Here is a 20,692-nt window from a genome sequence, read left to right as displayed (position 1 = left end):
TATATCTTCATCTATATTTAAATTCTTATTAATGTTTGTATTCGACTTATTATTATTATTTATATTTAAATTTTCATCAGTATTACAACTACCCAATCAGCAGACAATGTTTTTTAAATAAATTTTTAATATTTATTTTTTATTAATTGTACATTGTATAAATAATTGTAAAAATAATATTTATTTAATCTTTATTAATAATTTATTTAACATGAAATATTCGTTAAAAATAATAATTTAGAATAAATGTTTATGTAATGTTTATGTAACATTTATTAAACATAAAATATTCGTTTAAGATAACAGTTTTAAAAAAATGTTTAAGTAATGTTTAGTTAACATTTATTAAATATTTACTTATATTTTCACATAATGAAATAATATTCGTTTAAAATAATAATTTAGAATAAATGTTTATATAAGGTTTATTTAACATTTATTTAATATTTATATATTTTCACTTTTACATGAATTATTTATTTGCATAATTGATGAATGAATATTGAAGAAACAATCTAATGTTTATTTAATCTTTATATGCATTAAATTATATAAAATAAATAAAATAACTAACTATTAAAATAAATAAAAAACCTAATAAAATAACTAACAATTATTTTGATATTTATTTCAATCATGTTATTTCCCACACAGCACATGATATCATTCGAATATTCTGTAGTCATACTGTGAATATACGTACTGTACATAATATACTGAGAATATTTCTATAACATCTCTTACAGTATATTATTTTTCGTATATTCTCAGAATAATAATAATGACATAACCTGTGCTAATTGGATGAGCGTGGTCACGTGGTTTTCTTCTCGAGATCGTGCCGACTGCAGCATGCTGCAGGCACATGTTTTGCCATTGTTAAACATTGTATGAGGTTACGTGATTCACGATCCGCTGTGTAGTTGCTGTGATTGTCGAGTAAAAAATCTTTGAAAAGTACCTGAAAATAAGAAAGGTATGTATACTTTTAATTCCTTGCATCTCATGTAAATATATATTTAAATATATTCCTATATTTGTCATTGAAGAATATGCCAAAAGATGTACCGTTTCATGAACTTTCCAAGAACCCTGCTTAAAAAATTCGATAAGAAATGATAAAAATAGATTAACATTTTATTGAAACTGTATATAAATTTATCGTAAGATATCAATTCAATCAGACACAAGTTTTTGATGAGATAGAAAAGCTATCAATTCCTATCGTTTTAATATCTAATTAAATCGTATCTTCTTTAAACGTTTAAATATTTATCTGAACGTATATGCTTTTTTATATTTAAACTATCTATTTATAGAATTTGATCAGCCAATTATGCATCTATATTATTCAATACACGTTATCCGAAAGACTGCTTATCGTTCTTTATATGACGTATTCGTACATGAGTAACTCAATGAATTTAATCTTATATTTATTATTTAGTCTATATCGTTTTCTATCGTTTAGTATATCTATATTATTCAATACACGTTATCCGAAAGGCTGACTATCGTTCTTTATATGACGTATTTGTACATGAGTAACTCGATGAATTTAATCGCATATTTATTATTTAATCTATATCGTTTTATATCATTTAGTATATCTATATTATTCAATACACATTATCCGAAAGGCTGACTATCGTTCTTTATATGATGTATTTGTACATGAGTAACTCGATGAATTTAATCGTATATTTATTATTTAATCTATATCGTTTTATATCGTTTAGTATATCTATATTATTCAATACACGTTATCCGAAAGGCTGACTATCGTTCTTTATATGATATATTCATCTATAAATTACTCGATGAATTTAATCGTATATTTATTATTTAATCTATATCATTTTCTATCGTTTAGTATTATATCTATATTATTCAATACACGTTATTTGAAAGGCTGCTTATCGTTTTTTGTATTTAGATGTGTTCAATTTTATTTAGATATATGTATATTGAATAATATAGATGCGCTAAACAATATAGAAAATAATATAATCTAAATAATATATACATATTTGTGTTTTATCCTTATTTCCTTATATCTATTATTAATTATCTATCTATCTATATAATTAGTTACAATAAACAATTAGAAATTTCCGTTTTTTATTATTACACGTATATATAAAATTTTCATTATTATAAAAAATGATTTATTACTTTGGCCTAAAAAATTTAAATAATAATTTTTTTCTGATATAAAAGAATGCAATTAGTTTTTTGTAACATAATTTATACAAATATAAAAATATTTTTACACAATACTTACGCACATATACTCATAAACATACATCATCGCAAGCGCAAGGAATTATATAAATTATACAAAAGTATGTAGGGGGGGGAGTATATATTTGTATAAATATTTTATAATTGACTAATCAAATTCGATAAATCAAACAGCTTAAATATAAAAAAGCAAATACGTTCAAATATTTAAACGTTTAAGAAGAGACAAATTTTAATAGCTTTTCTATCTCATCGAAAAGAGTGTGATTGAACGAATAGGCTACGATAAATTTATATACACTTTTAATAATACTTCAATGTTTTGATCGTTTCTTATCGGATTTTTTTAAACACAGTAAATAAATTAACAAACTATAAGTAAGTATGATTAAGTTTATTGTAATTCGATTGTATTTGGTAATTCACATACATAACATTCACCAACATCTATAAATATCATTTTTTGCTTAATTTCTTCCATCGAAATTATCATGATATTTTTTTCTTTTTTAACAACTTTCATTAAATGTAACATTGGTACATTTTCTTTAATTGGAGCAGTTATAATTTTTCGAACTGTCATACAGCATCGTTCTTCAATTAAAATAAACTTTGTAATTTGTACAATAGTATCATTTTTTAATTTAATTATAGTATCATCTGTTTTCTTTGGCCGATCGTACAAAGTACTGTGAAATACTATGCCTTTAAACATACATCTATTAAAGACAAGACCATTAAGCAAAGGCTCTTCTGCGGAGTCTGTTATATTTATTAATGGTGTACCATGACCACTAAAAACGATACCATCTTTAGTAGTTGTGTATTGCGTTAATCTTCGATATTCAAATAAAGTTTTACAGTATTGATAACTATCGTCATTGTTAAATGCGGCAGTGGCTACAGAATGTCGATATGTCATAAGCTGTAAATGTTTTTCTATTATTTGATTTTGCACGCCTTTGGGCCCATTTACATATTGTTTGAAATAAAATATGTTGCTTTCGTATGGGAATGTTGATGTGGCCCATAATGGTCCAGATTTTCTAACAGATTGTACTAGATGCAGTACACAGTTGGAAAATTTGTGTTTTCTTGTTAAAAAATATGCCGGTTAAAATTTTTGTGTTAAATATGTAACACATTTATATGTTAATTTAACATATTGCTGTTGTGTTAATTGATCTCAAGTGTTAAATTATGAAAACAACTAAGAAAAAGTGTAAAAATAACATAATGTGCACATATTTTTTAATTTTACACAATAGATATGTTACGTACTATTAGTGACAGGATTTATCTGTTAAAATTCACAGAAAAAGTATGTTGATTTATTCTTATAACGCAGAAATGAGCGCTACTACGCAGATCGTCATTTGTTGCTGTTACTTTGACGTGTCTCGACGTGTTTCAGTAGTGTCTCAGTCTCAACGTGTTCGACGTGTTCAACGTATCTCGACTTATTTTGAGTGTCAAAAATCTACTTTGTCAAGTACGTATATTATTGATTATCATTATATTTTTTTACTAAAATTCTACGTTATTTACTAAGTGCTAATAGTATAGTATTATTCTATATGATGCATATATATAACCAATGTCCAAATTCATAGACGGATTTTTCTTTTTAATAGCTTCTAAGTGTGATCAAAAAATATTAATAAAAGAAAGACTTTTGAATTTGAGTTTAAATATGTATTTTAACCTTCAAATGATACTCATTACACTACATTCTTGCAATTTAGCAGAATTTACTAGATATTTAGTATTAAACTTTTCATTGTAATTTTGAATGCAAACATTGAAATGAATGCAATATTGAAATTTGTTTATAATTTATAGGTTTTTGTCTGCATAATTAATAATATGGAATTTATTACACATAACCAAGATAAACAAACTAAAACATATCTATATTGCGTATTACAATATGTTGATGATAAAGTATGGATTAAATTGGAAGAGCCTTGTTTGTATGAAGATTTTGTTCGAGAAGGTTTCTTTTCTCAATTTTTTTTTCTTATTTCTTTCAATTTCTTAAATAATTTAAATAATAGTATAATTATACTAAACTATTATAAATTTATGTTATATTGTAGCTAAAACAATATTTCCATTGTTAAATAATGTGGATTTTATTTTTACTGATGTATCTGATGCCAGACTTGATCCTCAATTTTTAACGGAATTCGTTCAAATAAGTGCACGAGGAGTTATATTAAAGATCAAACCTATAACAACGAATTTTCTCGATATTTGTAAGAAGTTTTTATATATTGTATTTTCAAATTTTTGAAATTTTAGTACTTATACTGATTTATTTATTAAAACTATTTTTATACAAAATAATAATTTTTATAGCTGATTCTCATTTATTAACACCTACGGTATCAAATTCATTATATTCTCGCACATCAACACCTACTTCATTAAACATTTTGGATACATCAAACAAAGATGAAGAATTTAATGAACAATGTTCAAATGTTACCGATATATCGAATATTAAAGAACATACTATATCGGATTCTGAAGAACATGCATCTTGTTCAAAAAAACCTAAAGTAATACCTATTGAGAACGACGTAATATCAAAAGAGGTTTGTTTGAAGTTATTATTTTTATTAACCCATTTATTATTGTTTATACTGTTACTTACTGTCAAAATGTTAAAACTTTAAATATTATATACATGGAATCAGTCACAAAGTTTTTTCATTGTTTTAATAGATGATTTTAATGTTGCATTAGATCAATATATTTATATTAGTTGTAATTTCACGTATGCATGTTTATATTCGGAAATTGACGTTTTTACACATATTTAAAAAAAAGTGTAAAGATTATTTGTGTTCATCGCGGTTGACACAAGTTTAAAAATGAAAAAAATAATGTACATTTTAAGCGTATCATGTTTTATTATGCGTTATTATTACAGTAAGAATAAAAACATAGTGCAAGTCAGAAAAAGGATATCGTACATATTTTTTTCTGATTTGCACTGCAGTTTTATTCTCGCTTAATAATTTATTTTTTTATTAATATTTACATCCTTAATATGTTTTTCTTGTTTTCTTTGTTCTTTTTAGAGCTTATACAAATTGATTAAAAATTCATCATGTGGAGAAGAAATTCTCCAAAGTTATAAGAGTAATAAATACTTGCCTGATAAATATAGGAAATTATTAGTAAAATTAGTCGTTCATAACTTATTACAATATAAAGAGAAAGTTGGTAGACAAATCTTGTGTTCTGAAAAATGCAAATATGCTAAAGCAATTATTGAAGTTTTTCCAAATTTAAAAAATCCAGAAGGGAATTTGGGTTATGTGAGTGTATTCCGTTAATTATTTCTATGTTACAAGCAAGATTGAAGCAACATATTATTATAAATATTATAATAATTAATAAAAATATCATATTATTATAAATATTAATTTTTAGTATTGATATACTCACAAAATATCAATATTCTCTCTAATATTCTATTAATTCTAATAAACTTTTTATTAATATATTTGTTTATATGTTTATATGTTTATTTGTTTATATATTTATATTAATATATTGTTAATTTATTTGTTTATAGGAGCACTTTTATGATCCAAAAACTGGAAAGGGATATATCGCTTCACGATTATCTAATGTACAAAGGAAAGGAAATAAAAAAGTTACTCAATCGGACGAACTGAAACAACATACTGATACTTGCGTAGCTAATGAACCTGTGGATGAAACAGATGCTATTAAAGATGCAATTAATTTTATGAAGTATGCGACTATTGATCAAAAAGATAATATAATTAAAAAAGTGAAAGAGACTTTTAAAGTAAGGAGATACTTATATCTAAATGAACATTTTTTTGAAACATTTCCAAGATTTTTGGATATTCCTGAATTGGTAAGTTTTATTAATTAACTTTTTTTCAATAATTCAACTTTTAATAATAATAACAATTTATATTGCTTTAATAATCAAAAATAATTTAAAACATTGTTTTTTTAGATTGATATTGAATTTGAATTATTATTTCCACAAATAAATATAGATATTTTAAATATATCATATCCGGACTATGTTAATCATATCTTAAATGTTTATAATACCGAAAAACAAAACAGAGATTTACTTGGTAAAAATATTAATGAAAATTATTAATCAGAATTATTAAATTTATTATTATTAATATTTATATTTTTTATTTCATCCGTTATAGATTGGGATCGTGTTACAAATTCATATATTGCTCTAACGCAATTAGTACCCCCGACTGCTAGAGGAAAGAAGTCTGCAGCAAGAGAAAAAACAAAAAATATAATTAAAAAATTAATCATCTATATACAGGTACATATGTTGACTATGAATTTTATATTTTAAATCAATTAAAAAAAATGTATTCCGTTATTTGATTTACTCTTCTCAGAGTGCAACACCACTGAATATTGATGAAAATAAAAGTCAACCAAAGTTAATCGCAGTTGGGCCAAACAAACTTGCAATTGACTAATATTTTTTAAAAATTGATAAAAATTTGATTTTATTACCAACAAAAGACATTATTAAAGCTGTTGATTATCTTTTTAAAGCACACTATGTGTTTCACATTAAATATGACGTAGATTTACAAAATTTTTGGATGTTAATACAACATTATTTTTACAAAATATCTAGTAAATGTACTAATAAAGTTGTTGAAACTTTTACAAAAATTGAAAGTACAAGAAAAGAATCTACGCAACATGTTTAGTTCAATCATATGTTTCTTTTTTTAAAAACAGAATTAACACAATAAATATTCAGTCGTATTATTTTTATGAGGAAAAATTTTATTTTTTTTAAATTTATTAAGAGAAAGTTCTTTTATTTTATTTAAATGTTATAATAGATTAAAATATAATTGTTTAAAGTACTCGAGCTTGAATACTCAATTAAATAATTTTAAGATGTTGAAAATACTTTAAAATTTCTACAAAATTCAACAATTTAATAAAATATTTAAAAAAAACTATAAAATTTTAAGTTTAATAATAAATTACACAGTTAAGTTAGTACCTCGATTATTACATTTTTCTATTTTATAATGTCTTTAGAATGTTATTTGTGTACTTATAAAACATCTGAAATAAAACAAATATGTAACCATTTACGTAATCGACATATGTTATTTGATGGCTCTAATCTTTTTTTAAAGTGTTGTGCAGGTTGTCTTTCTGTATTAAAAACTTATAATGGATTCAGAAAACATTTAAAAAAATGTCAGCAATTACAAAATCTATCTTCGAGTTATGAACAATCGTATGATATTAATAATGATCCTACTTTTTTATCTATAGCTAACGATAATGATGCCGAATTAAGTGAGCAAGATGATGATAACTTTATTTACAATGATAATGAAGATATAGAAAAATATTTAAATAACTATGTTGTGGAAATGTATTCATTAGGATTACCAGAGCTTACGATAACTAAGATTCTTGAAACAACATCAGAGTTAATTTTTCCTGTACTTGAAAATATTGTGTCATTTCCAAATCTAGACGAACGTCAAAATCTTGCAGATAAATTTAAATATTTGTTCCAAAATCGGTTAACTAAATATAGTCGGAATAAATTGTTTAACGGAAATATAGTTCAGCCTATACGAGTGCCACATGGTATTAGATTCGATAACAGATATGACAATAAAGCTCAATGTTACAAGCAAATTCCTATTACTAGTACTTTTACGTATATTCCTTTATTAGAAACACTCAAAGTTTTATTAAATAATAAAACTATCAAAAAATATTTTACTAGTAATATAAAAATAAATAATAATGTATATACACATTTTGTTGACGGAAATGTTTACAAAAATAATTCTTTTTTCCAAAATAATAGCAATGCAATTCAACTTCAGTTATTCTTTGACGAATTTGAAGTCTGTAACCCTTTGGGAAGTAAAACAAGTGTTCATAAAATTGGAGCATTTTATTTTGCTATTAATAATCTTCCTTTTTAGATAGATAGATAGATAGATATATTTATTTGTTCCCCTCAGGGTTACAATCTCCCTCTCCTTCTCCTCTTCCATTTACATCCAACTTACTTCTAACTTATTCTAACTTACTCTAACTTACTCTAACTTATTCTATTTATACTCTATCCTTAACCCTAAATCTACATCATGAGTATTCACGAGCGTCTCGTGCCTACCCCTTGTACACACACACACACGCTTTGTGGACTTCCGTTTCCTATTGCATCTTTTAAATCATTATATACTCTCTCCCCGCCTTCCCCTCGCTCCCCCCCTCTCTCTCTCTCCCTCCCTCTCTCTCTCTCTCTCTCTCTCTCTCCCTCCTTCTCCCCCTCTCTCTCTCCTTCTCTTCTCCTCTCCTCCCTCCTCTCCTCCCTTTTCCCTTCCATCTCTCCCTCTCTCCCTTTCCATCTCTCTCATCCACCATTCCCCTTCCCCTTCCTCTCCCAGTATTCTTTCCACTACTTCCTGCCAACTTTTCCCTCCTTCCTCCCATTCTCTACATTCCTCCCAAATGTGCTCCCACGATTCTATCCCTCCTTCACACAGCCTACACCTCCTTTTTTCCTCCTCCTCCCAATACCTCCCTTCTCTCACCTCACTTCCTAATCTAAACCTCGCCACTCTCTTCCACCTACTTTCTCCCCACCCTTTTTTTAAATACCCCGGTATCCCCTCCCTTTTCACCATTCCATACCACTTATTATACCTCGATTTTTCTATTCTTTCCCATCTTTCCTGTCTGTCCCTCCTTTTCCCTTCCTCTATTATCTCCTTCTCCCATTCCTCTCCCATCTCTCTCTTCCTCTCCACTTCTTTCATTTCTATCCCTCTTTTCTCAAAATATTCCTTTCTTTCCCCCTCCCAATTCGATCCTATTTTTCCTTCCTTACTTCTCTGCCTTATTTCCTCCCAACATCTTCTCACCAACTCCCCTCCCTTACCCTCCCTCAATCTTTTCTCATACCTCCACGCTCTTATCCCTGCTCTTTCCCTCAATTTCTCCCTTTGCATCTCCTCCCTCACCATATACCCCGGCGTCCTACTCTCCACTCCTAATATCCATCTCAAATATCTTTCCCCTACTTTCTCCACTTCCTCTCTCTCCTTCCATCCCCAGATCTCCACCCCATATCCCATCACCGTCCACACTAACTTATCAAAAAGCCATATCCTTCTTCCCCAGTCCCTTCCAAATCTTCTTTTCCCTATCCCCCACACCTGTCTCATAACCACCGCTGCTCTTCTCACCCTTTCTCTTATTTGCGCTTCCTGCCCCCCATTTCTCTGTATCATATATCCCAAGTATCTATATTCTTTTACCTCTCCTAGCTTTTTCCCTTTCCACCTCCAATCCTTTTTCCCTATCCTCCCACCCCTCCTCCTAAACCTTAGGATTTTCGTCTTTTCCGTGTTCAGCACCAAATTTTTTCCATCCAGATAACTTTCCAACCTCCCTATCATGCTTCTCATTTCATCTTCACTCTCCGCCAATAACACCATATCGTCCGCGTACGACATTGTATATACCTTACCATCTCCTAACTTTACCCCACCCCATTTCACCTTTCTCATCTCCTCCTCTAAATCCGCCATCAATATATTAAATAACAAGGGACTTAGCGGGCACCCCTGCCTCACCCCTCTCGTCGTCCAAAAACATTCCCCTGTCCTCTCTCCTACTCTTACTCTGCTTTTAGTTTCTTCCATACTTTCCATACTTCTCTCTATAATCCCCTTTTCAATCCTTCTTTTTTCCATATCTCCTCTCAATACTTCCCTATCTACCATATCAAATGCCGCTTTCAAATCCACAAACAATGCTACCATTTTCCCTCCTTTCCTTTCCAGCTGCCTATTTATCAAATAATTCAGTACATATATATTATCTATCGTTCCCATTCCCTTCCTAAAACCCGCTTGATTCGGTGATAAACTTTCCTTTTCTCTCATTTCCTCCTTTAACCTTTCCGCCAATATCATCATATATACTTTATATGCTGTCGGCATTAACGTTACTCCCCTATAATCCTCTACCTTCCCTCCCTCCCCTTTCTTAATTATCGGAATTACTTCTCCTTCTCTCCACACCTCCGGCCATCCTTCCCCTTTCCATACTCTCCTGCATACACCCCATAGCCACTCCTCCACCTCCACACCTCCATATTTCCACACCTCTCCTGGTATTCCGTCTTTTCCTACTGCCTTTTTCTCCTTCAGATTTCTTATCGCCCTTTTCACCTCCCCTCTACTCAACTCTTCTCCTCCTCCCTCCTCTGTTTCTTCCCTCTTCCTACCTCTTCCTTTCACCCTGTTTTCCACTCCTCCCAACATATCTTTGAAATATTCTTCCCATTCCTCCATTTTTATCTCCTCATTCACTCCCTTCCTTCTCTTTCTCTCTCTATTTATTATCTCCCATACATCCCCCTCTTTTTTTGCCTCCATCGCTCTTCTCTCCCACCTCTTATTCTCCTCTCTCTTCTTCTCCTCACACAATTCTTTGTAGTCCCTTTTCTTTTCTCTATATCTCTTCCCCTCCCCTCCCTCTCTCCTCCACCTCCTCATCTCCCTTCTTAACTCTCTTTTCACTTCCTTACATTCTTCATCCCACCACCCTCTTCTCTCCTCATTCCCCCTTTCTCTATCTTCCCTCCCCATTTCTCCCAATACCCCTCTTATCCTCTCCTCTCCTTTTCCCCATACCTCCTCAATTTCTCCATCTCCTACCTCCAAACTTGCTAATCTCTCTTTGAATCTCTTTCTCCCTTCCTCATCCCATTTCCCTCTCCATGCCTTCTCCCCTCTTTTGCCTACCTTTCTCCACTTTACCTTCCCTTTTATCTTTATCTCAATCGGCTGATGATCCGACTCTACCCTGCTCCCTATTCTCATTTCTCTCACCCTTTCCTTAGTCCTACTACTGCCCAATATGTAATCAATTACCGTATTTCCCTTCCCTCCCGTGAATGTATATTCTCCTCCTTCATCCCCCTTTACCCCTCCATTAAAAATTTCCCACCCTTTCTCCCTTATACATCTTAACAATTTTTTTCCCTCTTTATCCACCTTCTTATCTCTCGACATCCTCCATCCATCCTCCTCTCCCCTCTCCACACTTCCCTCTATTCCCCCACCTTCTCTCCCCGTTCTCGCATTAAAATCCCCTCCCATCAATATTCCCTCCTCCTCCTCCTCCTTCTCCATCCATCCCTCCAACTCCTCCAATGTCCTATCTATCCCTTCCCTCCTAACGTATACTCCTATTATCTTCCATCTCTTCTCCCCTATTTTTATATTCCCCACCATTATCCCCTCTTTCTCCTTCTCAATTCCCGTCCCATTCTCCAATATATCCTTCCTTATCCCCATAATCATTCCCCCCATAGCTCTTCCTTTCTTATTTACTTTCTTTGCTTCCTGCATCCCCCATATAAATCCTCTCGGTAACCACCTCTTTATCTTCTCCCATCCCTTTTCCCCCACCCACGTTTCTGATAATACCATCACATCCCAGCTCTTCAGATAATTCCAAAATTCTTTATCCTTGTTTCCCATTCCCGCCACATTCCAAAATAATATCCTCCATTCTCTCTCCTTCTCTCTACCTTCCCCTCCCTCTCTTTCCCTTCCTCCACTTTCTTGTCAATCTCTCCCTTCTCCAATTCTCCCCTCCTCTTTTTTCCTTCCCTCCTCCCTCGCCGTTCCTTTCCCATTTCTCAATACTTCATTCTCCTCATCCCATATCCACCATTCCTCTTCTATTCTTACCTTCCCGTACACTCTCCATACTCTTTTTCCCTTTCTTCTTTCCTCTTTCGCTATTTCTTCCAATTTCCACTCCATTCTCCTCTCCCTCCATGTCAAGTCTTCCCTAATTATTTCTTTTCTCCCCCTTAACTCCCTCTTCCTTCTCATCACCTCCCTCTTTTGCTCTTCTTTTTTTAACTTCACCCACAGCGTCTCCGTTCCCCTTTCTATATTCCTTCCTAACCCCCTCATTTCCTCTATCTCCACCTTTGCTCCAATCTCCGCCATTAATCTCTCCACCGCCTCTCTCCTCCCCCCTTCTCCCACTTTTAACTCCTTAACTATTACATTCTTCTTCCTCTCTTCCCTTTCCCTCCTCTCCAACTTTCCCTCCAATTCCCTTACTCTACTTTCCACCTTCCCTTCCTCCCCCACCTTTCCCTTCTTTTCTCCTTCTTTCTCCTCCCATCTCTTTTCCATGTTTCCTACCCTTCCTTCCACCTTTTTAAGTCCTTCTTCCCACCTCTCTCCTTCCTTCCTCCAACTTTCCTCCCTCTCCCTCATTTCCCTCAACTCTCTCTTTAAATCCTCCACCTCCTTCCTCAACGCCTGCTCTTGCCTCCTTCCTTCTTCTATTATTTTCTCCGTTATCTTTTCCTTCAACTCTTTGTTCGCCTTTTCTCCATTTATTTTCATCTCTTTTACCTCCTCCATTAATCCTCTTATCAAATTTTCAATCCCCTCCCCTTCTCCTTTCCCTCTCTCCGGCGACCTCATTGTTTTTTTACATGTCCTGAACACTTCCTCCTCCCCCTCCCCTCCTTCTTCTCTCCTCCTTTTCCACATCTCATCTACACTCACACTCCTATCCCTCATCATTATTTTCCCCCTTGCTCCTCTCACACTCATCTTCTCCCTGTCACGCTTGCGCACTCTCTCTACCTGCCTCTCCCTAGTTACTCTCCCGCACTCTCGCTTTCCAATCTATCTCCTACCTTCTCCCTGACCGACTCGAGCCACTCGCTTACCTCTCTACCTTTCCTATGTTCCGCGCCTTTCACCTTCTTATATCACCTGTCTATTTTCCTTCCTCTCTCCTTGCCCTTATTCTTTCTATCCCTGCCTCTCCACTTTCTCTCCCCTTCACATGCACCTCCACTCACACCCCCTCCACTCTCACCTTCCCTCCTTATCTCTATACCCTTTTCTCACTTAATTTTCTCTCACTACCGAACCACGTATCTTTCTCACTACGCACCGGAAACGGAAGTCTAATCTTCCTTTTTATATTAATTCGACTTTGGAAAATATTCATTTATTAGCTTTATGCTATAATCTTGATATTAAACAATTTGGATTAAATCCTGTATTACGTAAAATCGTAAATGATATTAAAATTTTAGAAAAAGAAGGAGTATTTATCGAATCTTTAAATACTTCTATGAAAGGCACATTAGTATCGTTAGCTTTTGATAATTTGGGTGGAAATATGTTACTTGGCATGAATGAGTCATTTAATGCTAACTACTATTGTAGGATTTGCACAATTCATAAAGAAGATGCTCAAAAAACTTGTACTGCTGATTATAATTTATTACGTACGTCTGAAAGTTTTATTAACCTTTTCAATCAACTTCATTATGCAAATAGTGATACAATAAATTTTTTTGGGATTAAAAATAAAAGTCCTTTATTTGATTTAGCTTATTTTAAACCTTGCGAAAATATAACCGTTGATATAATGCATGATTTTCTAGAAGGCATTTGCCAAAGAGATTTAAACTTATTTTTCAATTTCTGCGATAAATATAAAATTATTAGTTTACATGATTTAAATGACAAAATATACAAGCCTTTGACGGACTTCCGTTTCCGGTGCGTAGTGAGAAAGATACGTGGTTCGGTAGTGAGAGAAAATTAAGTGAGAAAAGGGTATAGAGATAAGGAGGGAAGGTGAGGGTGGAGGGGGTGTGAGTGGAGGTGCATGTGAAGGGGAGAGAAAGTGGAGAGGCAGGGATAGAAAGAATAAGGGCAAGGAGAGAGGAAGGAAAATAGACAGGTGATATAAGAAGGTGAAAGGCGCGGAACATAGGGAAGGTAGAGAGGTAAGCGAGTGGCTCGAGTCGGTCAGGGAGAAGGTAGGAGATAGATTGGAAAGCGAGAGTGCGGGAGAGTAACTAGGGAGAGGCAGGTAGAGAGAGTGCGCAAGCGTGACAGGGAGAAGATGAGTGTGAGAGGAGCAAGGGGGAAAATAATGATGAGGGATAGGAGTGTGAGTGTAGATGAGATGTGGAAAAGGAGGAGAGAAGAAGGAGGGGAGGGGGAGGAGGAAGTGTTCAGGACATGTAAAAAAACAATGAGGTCGCCGGAGAGAGGGAAAGGAGAAGGGGAGGGGATCGAAAATTTGATAAGAGGATTAATGGAGGAGGTAAAAGAGATGAAAATAAATGGAGAAAGGGCGAACAAAGAGTTGAAGGAAAAAATAACGGAGAAAATAATAGAAGAAGGAAGGAGGCAAGAGCAGGCGTTGAGGAAGGAGGTGGAGGATTTAAAGAGAGAGTTGAGGGAAATGAGGGAGAGGGAGGAAAGTTGGAGGAAGGAAGGAGAGAGGTGGGAAGAAGGACTTAAAAAGGTGGAAGGAAGGGTAGGAAACATGGAAAAGAGATGGGAGGAGAAAGAAGGAGAAAAGAAGAGAAAGGTGGGGGAGGAAGGGAAGGTGGAAAGTAGAGTAAGGGAATTGGAGGGAAAGTTGGAGAGGAGGGAAAGGGAAGAGAGGAAGAAGAATGTAATAGTTAAGGAGTTAAAAGTGGGAGAAGGGGGGAGGAGAGAGGCGGTGGAGAGATTAATGGCGGAGATTGGAGCAAAGGTGGAGATAGAGGAAATGAGGGGGTTAGGAAGGAATATAGAAAGGGGAACGGAGACGCTGTGGGTGAAGTTAAAAAAAGAAGAGCAGAAGAGGGAGGTGATGAGAAGGAAGAGGGAGTTAAGGGGGAGAAAAGAAATAATTAGGGAAGACTTAACATGGAGGGAGAGGAGAATGGAGTGGAAATTGGAAGAAATAGCGAAAGAGGAAAGAAGAAAGGGAAAAAGAGTATGGAGAGTGTACGGGAAGGTAAGAATAGAAGAGGAATGGTGGATATGGGATGAGGAGAATGAAGTATTGAGAAATGGGAAAGGAACGGCGAGGGAGGAGGGAAGGAAAAAAGAGGAGGGGAGAATTGGAGAAGGGAGAGATTGACAAGAAAGTGGAGGAAGGGAAAGAGAGGGAGGGGAAGGTAGAGAGAAGGAGAGAGAATGGAGGATATTATTTTGGAATGTGGCGGGAATGGGAAACAAGGATAAAGAATTTTGGAATTATCTGAAGAGCTGGGATGTGATGGTATTATCAGAAACGTGGGTGGGGGAAAAGGGATGGGAGAAGATAAAGAGGTGGTTACCGAGAGGACTTATATGGGGGATGCAGGAAGCAAAGAGAGTAAATAAGAAAGGAAGAGCTATGGGGGGAATGATTATGGGGATAAGGAAGGATATAGTAGAGAACGGGACGGGAATTGAGAAAGAGAAAGAGGGGATAATGGTGGGGAATATAAAAATAGGGGAGAAGAGATGGAAGATAATAGGAGTATACGTTAGGAGGGAAGGAATAGATAGGACATTGGAGGAGTTGGAGGGATGGATGGAGAAGGAGGAGGAGGAGGAGGGAATATTGATGGGAGGGGATTTTAATGCGAGAACGGGGAGAGAAGGTGGGGGAATAGAGGGAAGTGTGGAGAGGGGAGAGGAGGATGGATGGAGGATGTCTAGAGATAAGAAGGTGGATAAAGAGGGAAAAAAATTGTTAAGATGTATAAGGGAGAAAGGGTGGGAAATTTTTAATGGAGGGGTAAAGGGGGATGAAGGAGGAGAATATACATTCACGGGAGGGAAGGGAAATACGGTAATTGATTACATATTGGGCAGTAGTAGGACTAAGGAAAGGGTGAGAGAAATGAGAATAGGGAGCAGGGTAGAGTCGGATCATCAGCCGATTGAGATAAAGATAAAAGGGAAGGTAAAGTGGAGAAAGGTAGGCAAAAGAGGGGAGAAGGCATGGAGAGGGAAATGGGATGAGAAAGGGAAAAAGAGATTCAAAGAGAGAATAGCAAATTTGGAGGTAGGAGATGGAGAAATTGAGGAGGTATGGAGAAAAGGAGAGGAGAGGATAAGAGGGGTATTGGGAGAAATGGGGAGGGAAGATAGAAAAAGGGGGAATGAGGAGAGAAAAGGGTGGTGGGATGAAGAATGTAAGGAAGTGAAAAAAGAGTTAAGAAGGGAGATGAGGAGGTGGAGGAGAGAGGGAGGGGAGGGGAAGAGATATAGAGAAAAGAAAAGGGACTACAAAGAATTGTGTGAGGAGAAGAAGAGAGAGGAGAATAAGAGGTGGGAGAGAAGAGCGATGGAGGCAAAAAAAGAGGGGGATGTATGGGAGATAATAAATAGAGAGAGAAAGAGAAGGAAGGGAGTGAATGAGGAGATAGAAATGGAGGAATGGGAAGAATATTTCAAAGATATGTTAGGAGGAGTGGAAAACAGGATGAAAGGAAGAGGTAGGAAAAGGGAAGAAACAGAGGAGGGAGGAGGAGAAGAGTTGAGTAGAGAGGAGGTGAAAAGGGCGATAAGAAATCTGAAGGAGAAAAAGGCAGTAGGAAAAGACGGAATACCAGGAGAGGTATGGAAATATGGAGGTGTGGAGGTTGAGGAGTGGCTATGGGGTGTCTGCAGGAGAATATGGAAAGGGGAAGGATGGCCGGAGGTGTGGAGAGAAGGAGAAGTAATTCCGATAATTAAGAAAGGGGAGGGAGTGAAAGTAGAGTATTATAGGGGAGTAACGTTAATGCCGACAGCATATAAAGTATATATGATGATATTGGCGGAAAGGTTAAAAGAGGAAATGAGAGAAAAGGAAAGTTTATCACCGAATCAAGCGGGTTTTAGGAAGGGAATGGGAACGATAGATAATATATATGTACTGAATTATTTGATAAATAGGCAGCTGGAAAGGAAAGGAGGGAAAATGGTAGCATTGTTTGTGGACTTGAAAGCGGCATTTGATATGGTAGATAGGGAAGTATTGAGAGGAGATATGGAAAAAAGAAGGATTGAAAAGGGGATTATAGAGAGAAGTATGGAAAGTATGGAAGAAACTAAAAGCAGAGTAAGAGTAGGAGAGAGGACAGGAGAATGTTTTTGGACGACGAGAGGGGTGAGGCAGGGGTGCCCGCTAAGTCCCTTGTTATTTAATATATTGATGGCGGATTTAGAGGAGGAGATGAGCAAGGTGAAATGGGGTGGGGTAAAGTTAGGAGATAGTAGGGTATATACAATGTCGTACGCGGACGATATGGTGTTATTGGCGGAGAGTGAAGATGAAATGAGAAGCATGATAGGGAGGTTGGAAAGTTATCTGGATGGAAAAAATTTGGTGCTGAACACGGAAAAGACGAAAATCCTAAGGTTTAGGAGGAGGGGAGGGAGGATAGGGAAAAAGGATTGGAGGTGGAAAGGGAAAAAGCTAGGAGAGGTAAAAGAATATAGATACTTGGGATATATGATACAGAGAAATGGGGGGCAGGAAGCGCAAATAAGAGAAAGGGTGAGAAGAGCAGCGGTGGTTATGAGACAGGTGTGGGGAATAGGGAAAAGAAGATTTGGAAGGGACTGGGGAAGAAGGATATGGCTTTTTGATAAGTTAGTGTGGACGGTGATGGGATATGGGGTGGAGATCTGGGGATGGAAGGAGAGAGAGGAAGTGGAGAAAGTAGGGGAAAGATATTTGAGATGGATATTAGGAGTGGAGAGTAGGACGCCGGGGTATATGGTGAGGGAGGAGATGCAAAGGGAGAAATTGAGGGAAAGAGCAGGGATAAGAGCGTGGAGGTATGAAAGAAGATTGAGGGAGGGTAAGGGAGGGGAGTTAGTGAGAAGATGTTGGGAGGAAATAAGGCAGAGAAGTAAGGAAGGAAAAATAGGATCGAATTGGGAGGGGGAAAGAAAGGAATATTTTGAGAAAAGAGGGATAGAAATGAAAGAAGTGGAGAGGAAGAGAGAGATGGGAGAGGAATGGGAGAAGGAGATAGTAGAGGAAGGGAAAAGGAGGGACAGACAGGAAAGATGGGAAAGAATAGAAAAATCAAGGTATAATAAGTGGTATGGAGTGGTGAAAAGGGAGGGGATACCGGGGTATTTAAAAAAAGGGTGGGGAGAAAGTAGGTGGAAGAGAGTGGCGAGGTTTAGATTAGGAAGTGAGGTGAGAGAAGGGAGGTATTGGGAGGAGGAGGAAAAAAGGAGGTGTAGGCTGTGTGAAGGAGAGATAGAATCGTGGGAGCACATTTGGGAGGAATGTAGAGAATGGGAGGAAGGAGGGAAAAGTTGGCAGGAAGTAGTAGAAAGAATACTGGGAGAGGAAGGAGAAGGGGAATGGTGGATGAGAGAGATAGAAAGGGAGAGAGGGAGAGATGGAAGGGAAAAGGGAGGAGAGGAGGAAGGAGAGGAGAAGAGGAGGAGAGAGAGAGGGAGAGAAGGAGAGAGAGAGAGAGAGAGAGAGAGAGAGAGAGAGAGAGAGAGAGAGAGAGAGAGAGAGAGAGAGGGAGGGAGAGAGAGAGAGGGGGGAGCGAGGGGAAGGCGGGGAGAGAGTATATAAGGATTTAAAAGATGCAATAGGAAACGGAAGTCCACAAAGCGTGTGTGTGTGTGTACAAGGGGTAGGCACGAGACGCTCGTGAATACCCGTGATATAGATTTAGGGTTAAGGATAGAGTATAAATAGAATAAGTTAGAGTAAGTTAGAGTTAGTTAGAATAAGTTAGAAGTAAGTTGGATGTATATGGAAGAGGAGAAGGAGAAGGAGATTGTAACCCTGAGGGGAACAAATAAATATATCTATCTATCTACAAGCCTTTGACTATGGTTTACATAATAGAGGTAATTTACCTAGTGTTATAAGTTTAAAAAAATCTAATACAATAGGACAACGTGCAGCACAAACACTTTGTTTAATTATTCATTTACCTATAATTTTACGAAATATAATTCCAAAACTTGATCAAAATTTTAATAAATAGAAAGTAATTTTATTAGTAATAAAAATGTTAAAAATTGTATTAGCGCCTAATATTACAAATAATATGTTAGATGAATTACAAATAACTATAAAAAAGCATCATGAACTTTTAATGAAAGAATTTTCTGTTTCTTTAATACCTAAAGATCATATAATTATTCATTATGTAATGATTATTAAGAAAATGGGACCTCCAAAAACTTTTTGGACAATGAGATATGAAAGTAAGCATGGTTATTTGAAAGACTTAGCTAATAAATTGAAAAATTTTAAAGATATAGCGTATACATTGTCCGTGCGTCATCAAAAATGCATGCTGTCTCTTTGGAAAAATAAAGATTCTTCATCTTTTGAACCAATACTAAAAAATTTTAAAAGGCAAAATTTAAGTTCTACTAATTACAATGTTATTATTATGAATGGTTTACATATTTCTACTGAAATAGATATTTATGTAGGAAAAAGTGTACAGTTTCGAGGTACTAATTTAAAATTAAATAAATTTATATGTTCATCTTTTTCTAACGATTTGCCCAATTTCAGTAAAATTTTATTCATTTTTTCTGTGAATGCTGAAATATATGCTGTATGTGAAAGCTGGCATACTTTAAAAATATCATCCTCATGTTTAGGATACATTGTAAAAAATACATCTGTTTTATTTATACTAAAAATAATAGACTTACCATATACTAAAAATTGGGAAATTTATGAATCTGTAGAAAAAGATTTAGTTATTATAACTGACTACTTTTTGTAAATAATTTTGTGATAAATATGTTGACGGTGTCATATATAAAAATTTATGAACAAAATGTTATTTTTGAACTAAAGAAATATTAAATAATATTATATAATATATGAATATTATGAAGTAAGATTGTGTAATATATTATGAAGTAATAAATAAGTTTATTGATTAATATATATGTGTGTAATTTATACAAACCTGATCATAATTATATAAAATAAAAATTTTGTTACACTTACATATAGGTTGTTCTAGGACCACTGATAAAAAATTTAATGACAGATTTTTCGTAATATTTTAAAAAGAAAATTTTAATATAAAAATTTTGAGACTATTGTTAAACTTCTGTGCTATATAGTCTCGACATTTTTATATTATAATGTTTCTTTTAAAATATTTCACAGAAGCTGTCATTAAAATTTTTATGTGATCCTGGAACAACCTATATGTAATTGTAACAAAATTTTTTAACATTTTTAAAATGTTAAAATAAACATTTTTAAAATGTTAAAATAACATTTTTTTATGTTACTATTTAACATAAATAACATGTTATATTAACATTATTTTCTTGTTAAATCATAAAATTTTAACACAAAAAGTATGTAAATTTTACATATTACTTTAATCAAAAGTTTGAATTATTACATTTATAAAATGTAAAAATAACATTTTTCCTCAGTTAATTTTATCATTTCAAATATGTTGATTTTACATAAAATTTATTTCAAATTACTATGAAGTTTGCATTCATTTTGTGTTGAAATATTAACATAATAGTAGTGTCACCGTTTAACATATCTGTATTATGTTAAATTAACACAA

The 20,692-nt window shown here is 34.3% G+C and overlaps 2 protein-coding genes across 2 annotated transcripts; one reads left to right on the top strand and one right to left on the bottom strand.

The window, feature by feature from the left end:
* Positions 1 to 11,912: 11,912 nt before the first annotated feature.
* On the bottom strand, positions 11,913 to 12,731 carry LOC137001199 (uncharacterized). The gene has a single exon (XM_067359579.1). It carries the CDS (start codon positions 12,729 to 12,731, stop codon positions 11,913 to 11,915), a length of 819 nt encoding a protein of 272 aa, XP_067215680.1.
* Positions 12,732 to 14,436: 1,705 nt separating this feature from the next.
* LOC137001198 (golgin subfamily A member 6-like protein 6) lies at positions 14,437 to 15,255 on the top strand. The gene has a single exon (XM_067359578.1). It carries the CDS (start codon positions 14,437 to 14,439, stop codon positions 15,253 to 15,255), a length of 819 nt encoding a protein of 272 aa, XP_067215679.1.
* The last annotated feature ends 5,437 nt before the right edge of the window (positions 15,256 to 20,692 follow it).

The sequence above is a fragment of the Linepithema humile genome, chromosome 7 (assembly GCF_040581485.1).
Source record: "Linepithema humile isolate Giens D197 chromosome 7, Lhum_UNIL_v1.0, whole genome shotgun sequence".
Taxonomy (NCBI): domain Eukaryota; kingdom Metazoa; phylum Arthropoda; class Insecta; order Hymenoptera; family Formicidae; genus Linepithema; species Linepithema humile.
This window is presented reverse-complemented; position numbering and strand designations above follow the sequence as displayed.

Excerpts from the sequence above, each read along its gene's own strand:
- LOC137001199 (XM_067359579.1), bottom strand. The coding sequence starts at position 12,731 with ATGGAGGAGGTAAAAGAGATGAAAATAAATGGAGAAAAGGCGAACAAA.
- LOC137001198 (XM_067359578.1), top strand. The coding sequence starts at position 14,437 with ATGGAGGAGGTAAAAGAGATGAAAATAAATGGAGAAAGGGCGAACAAA.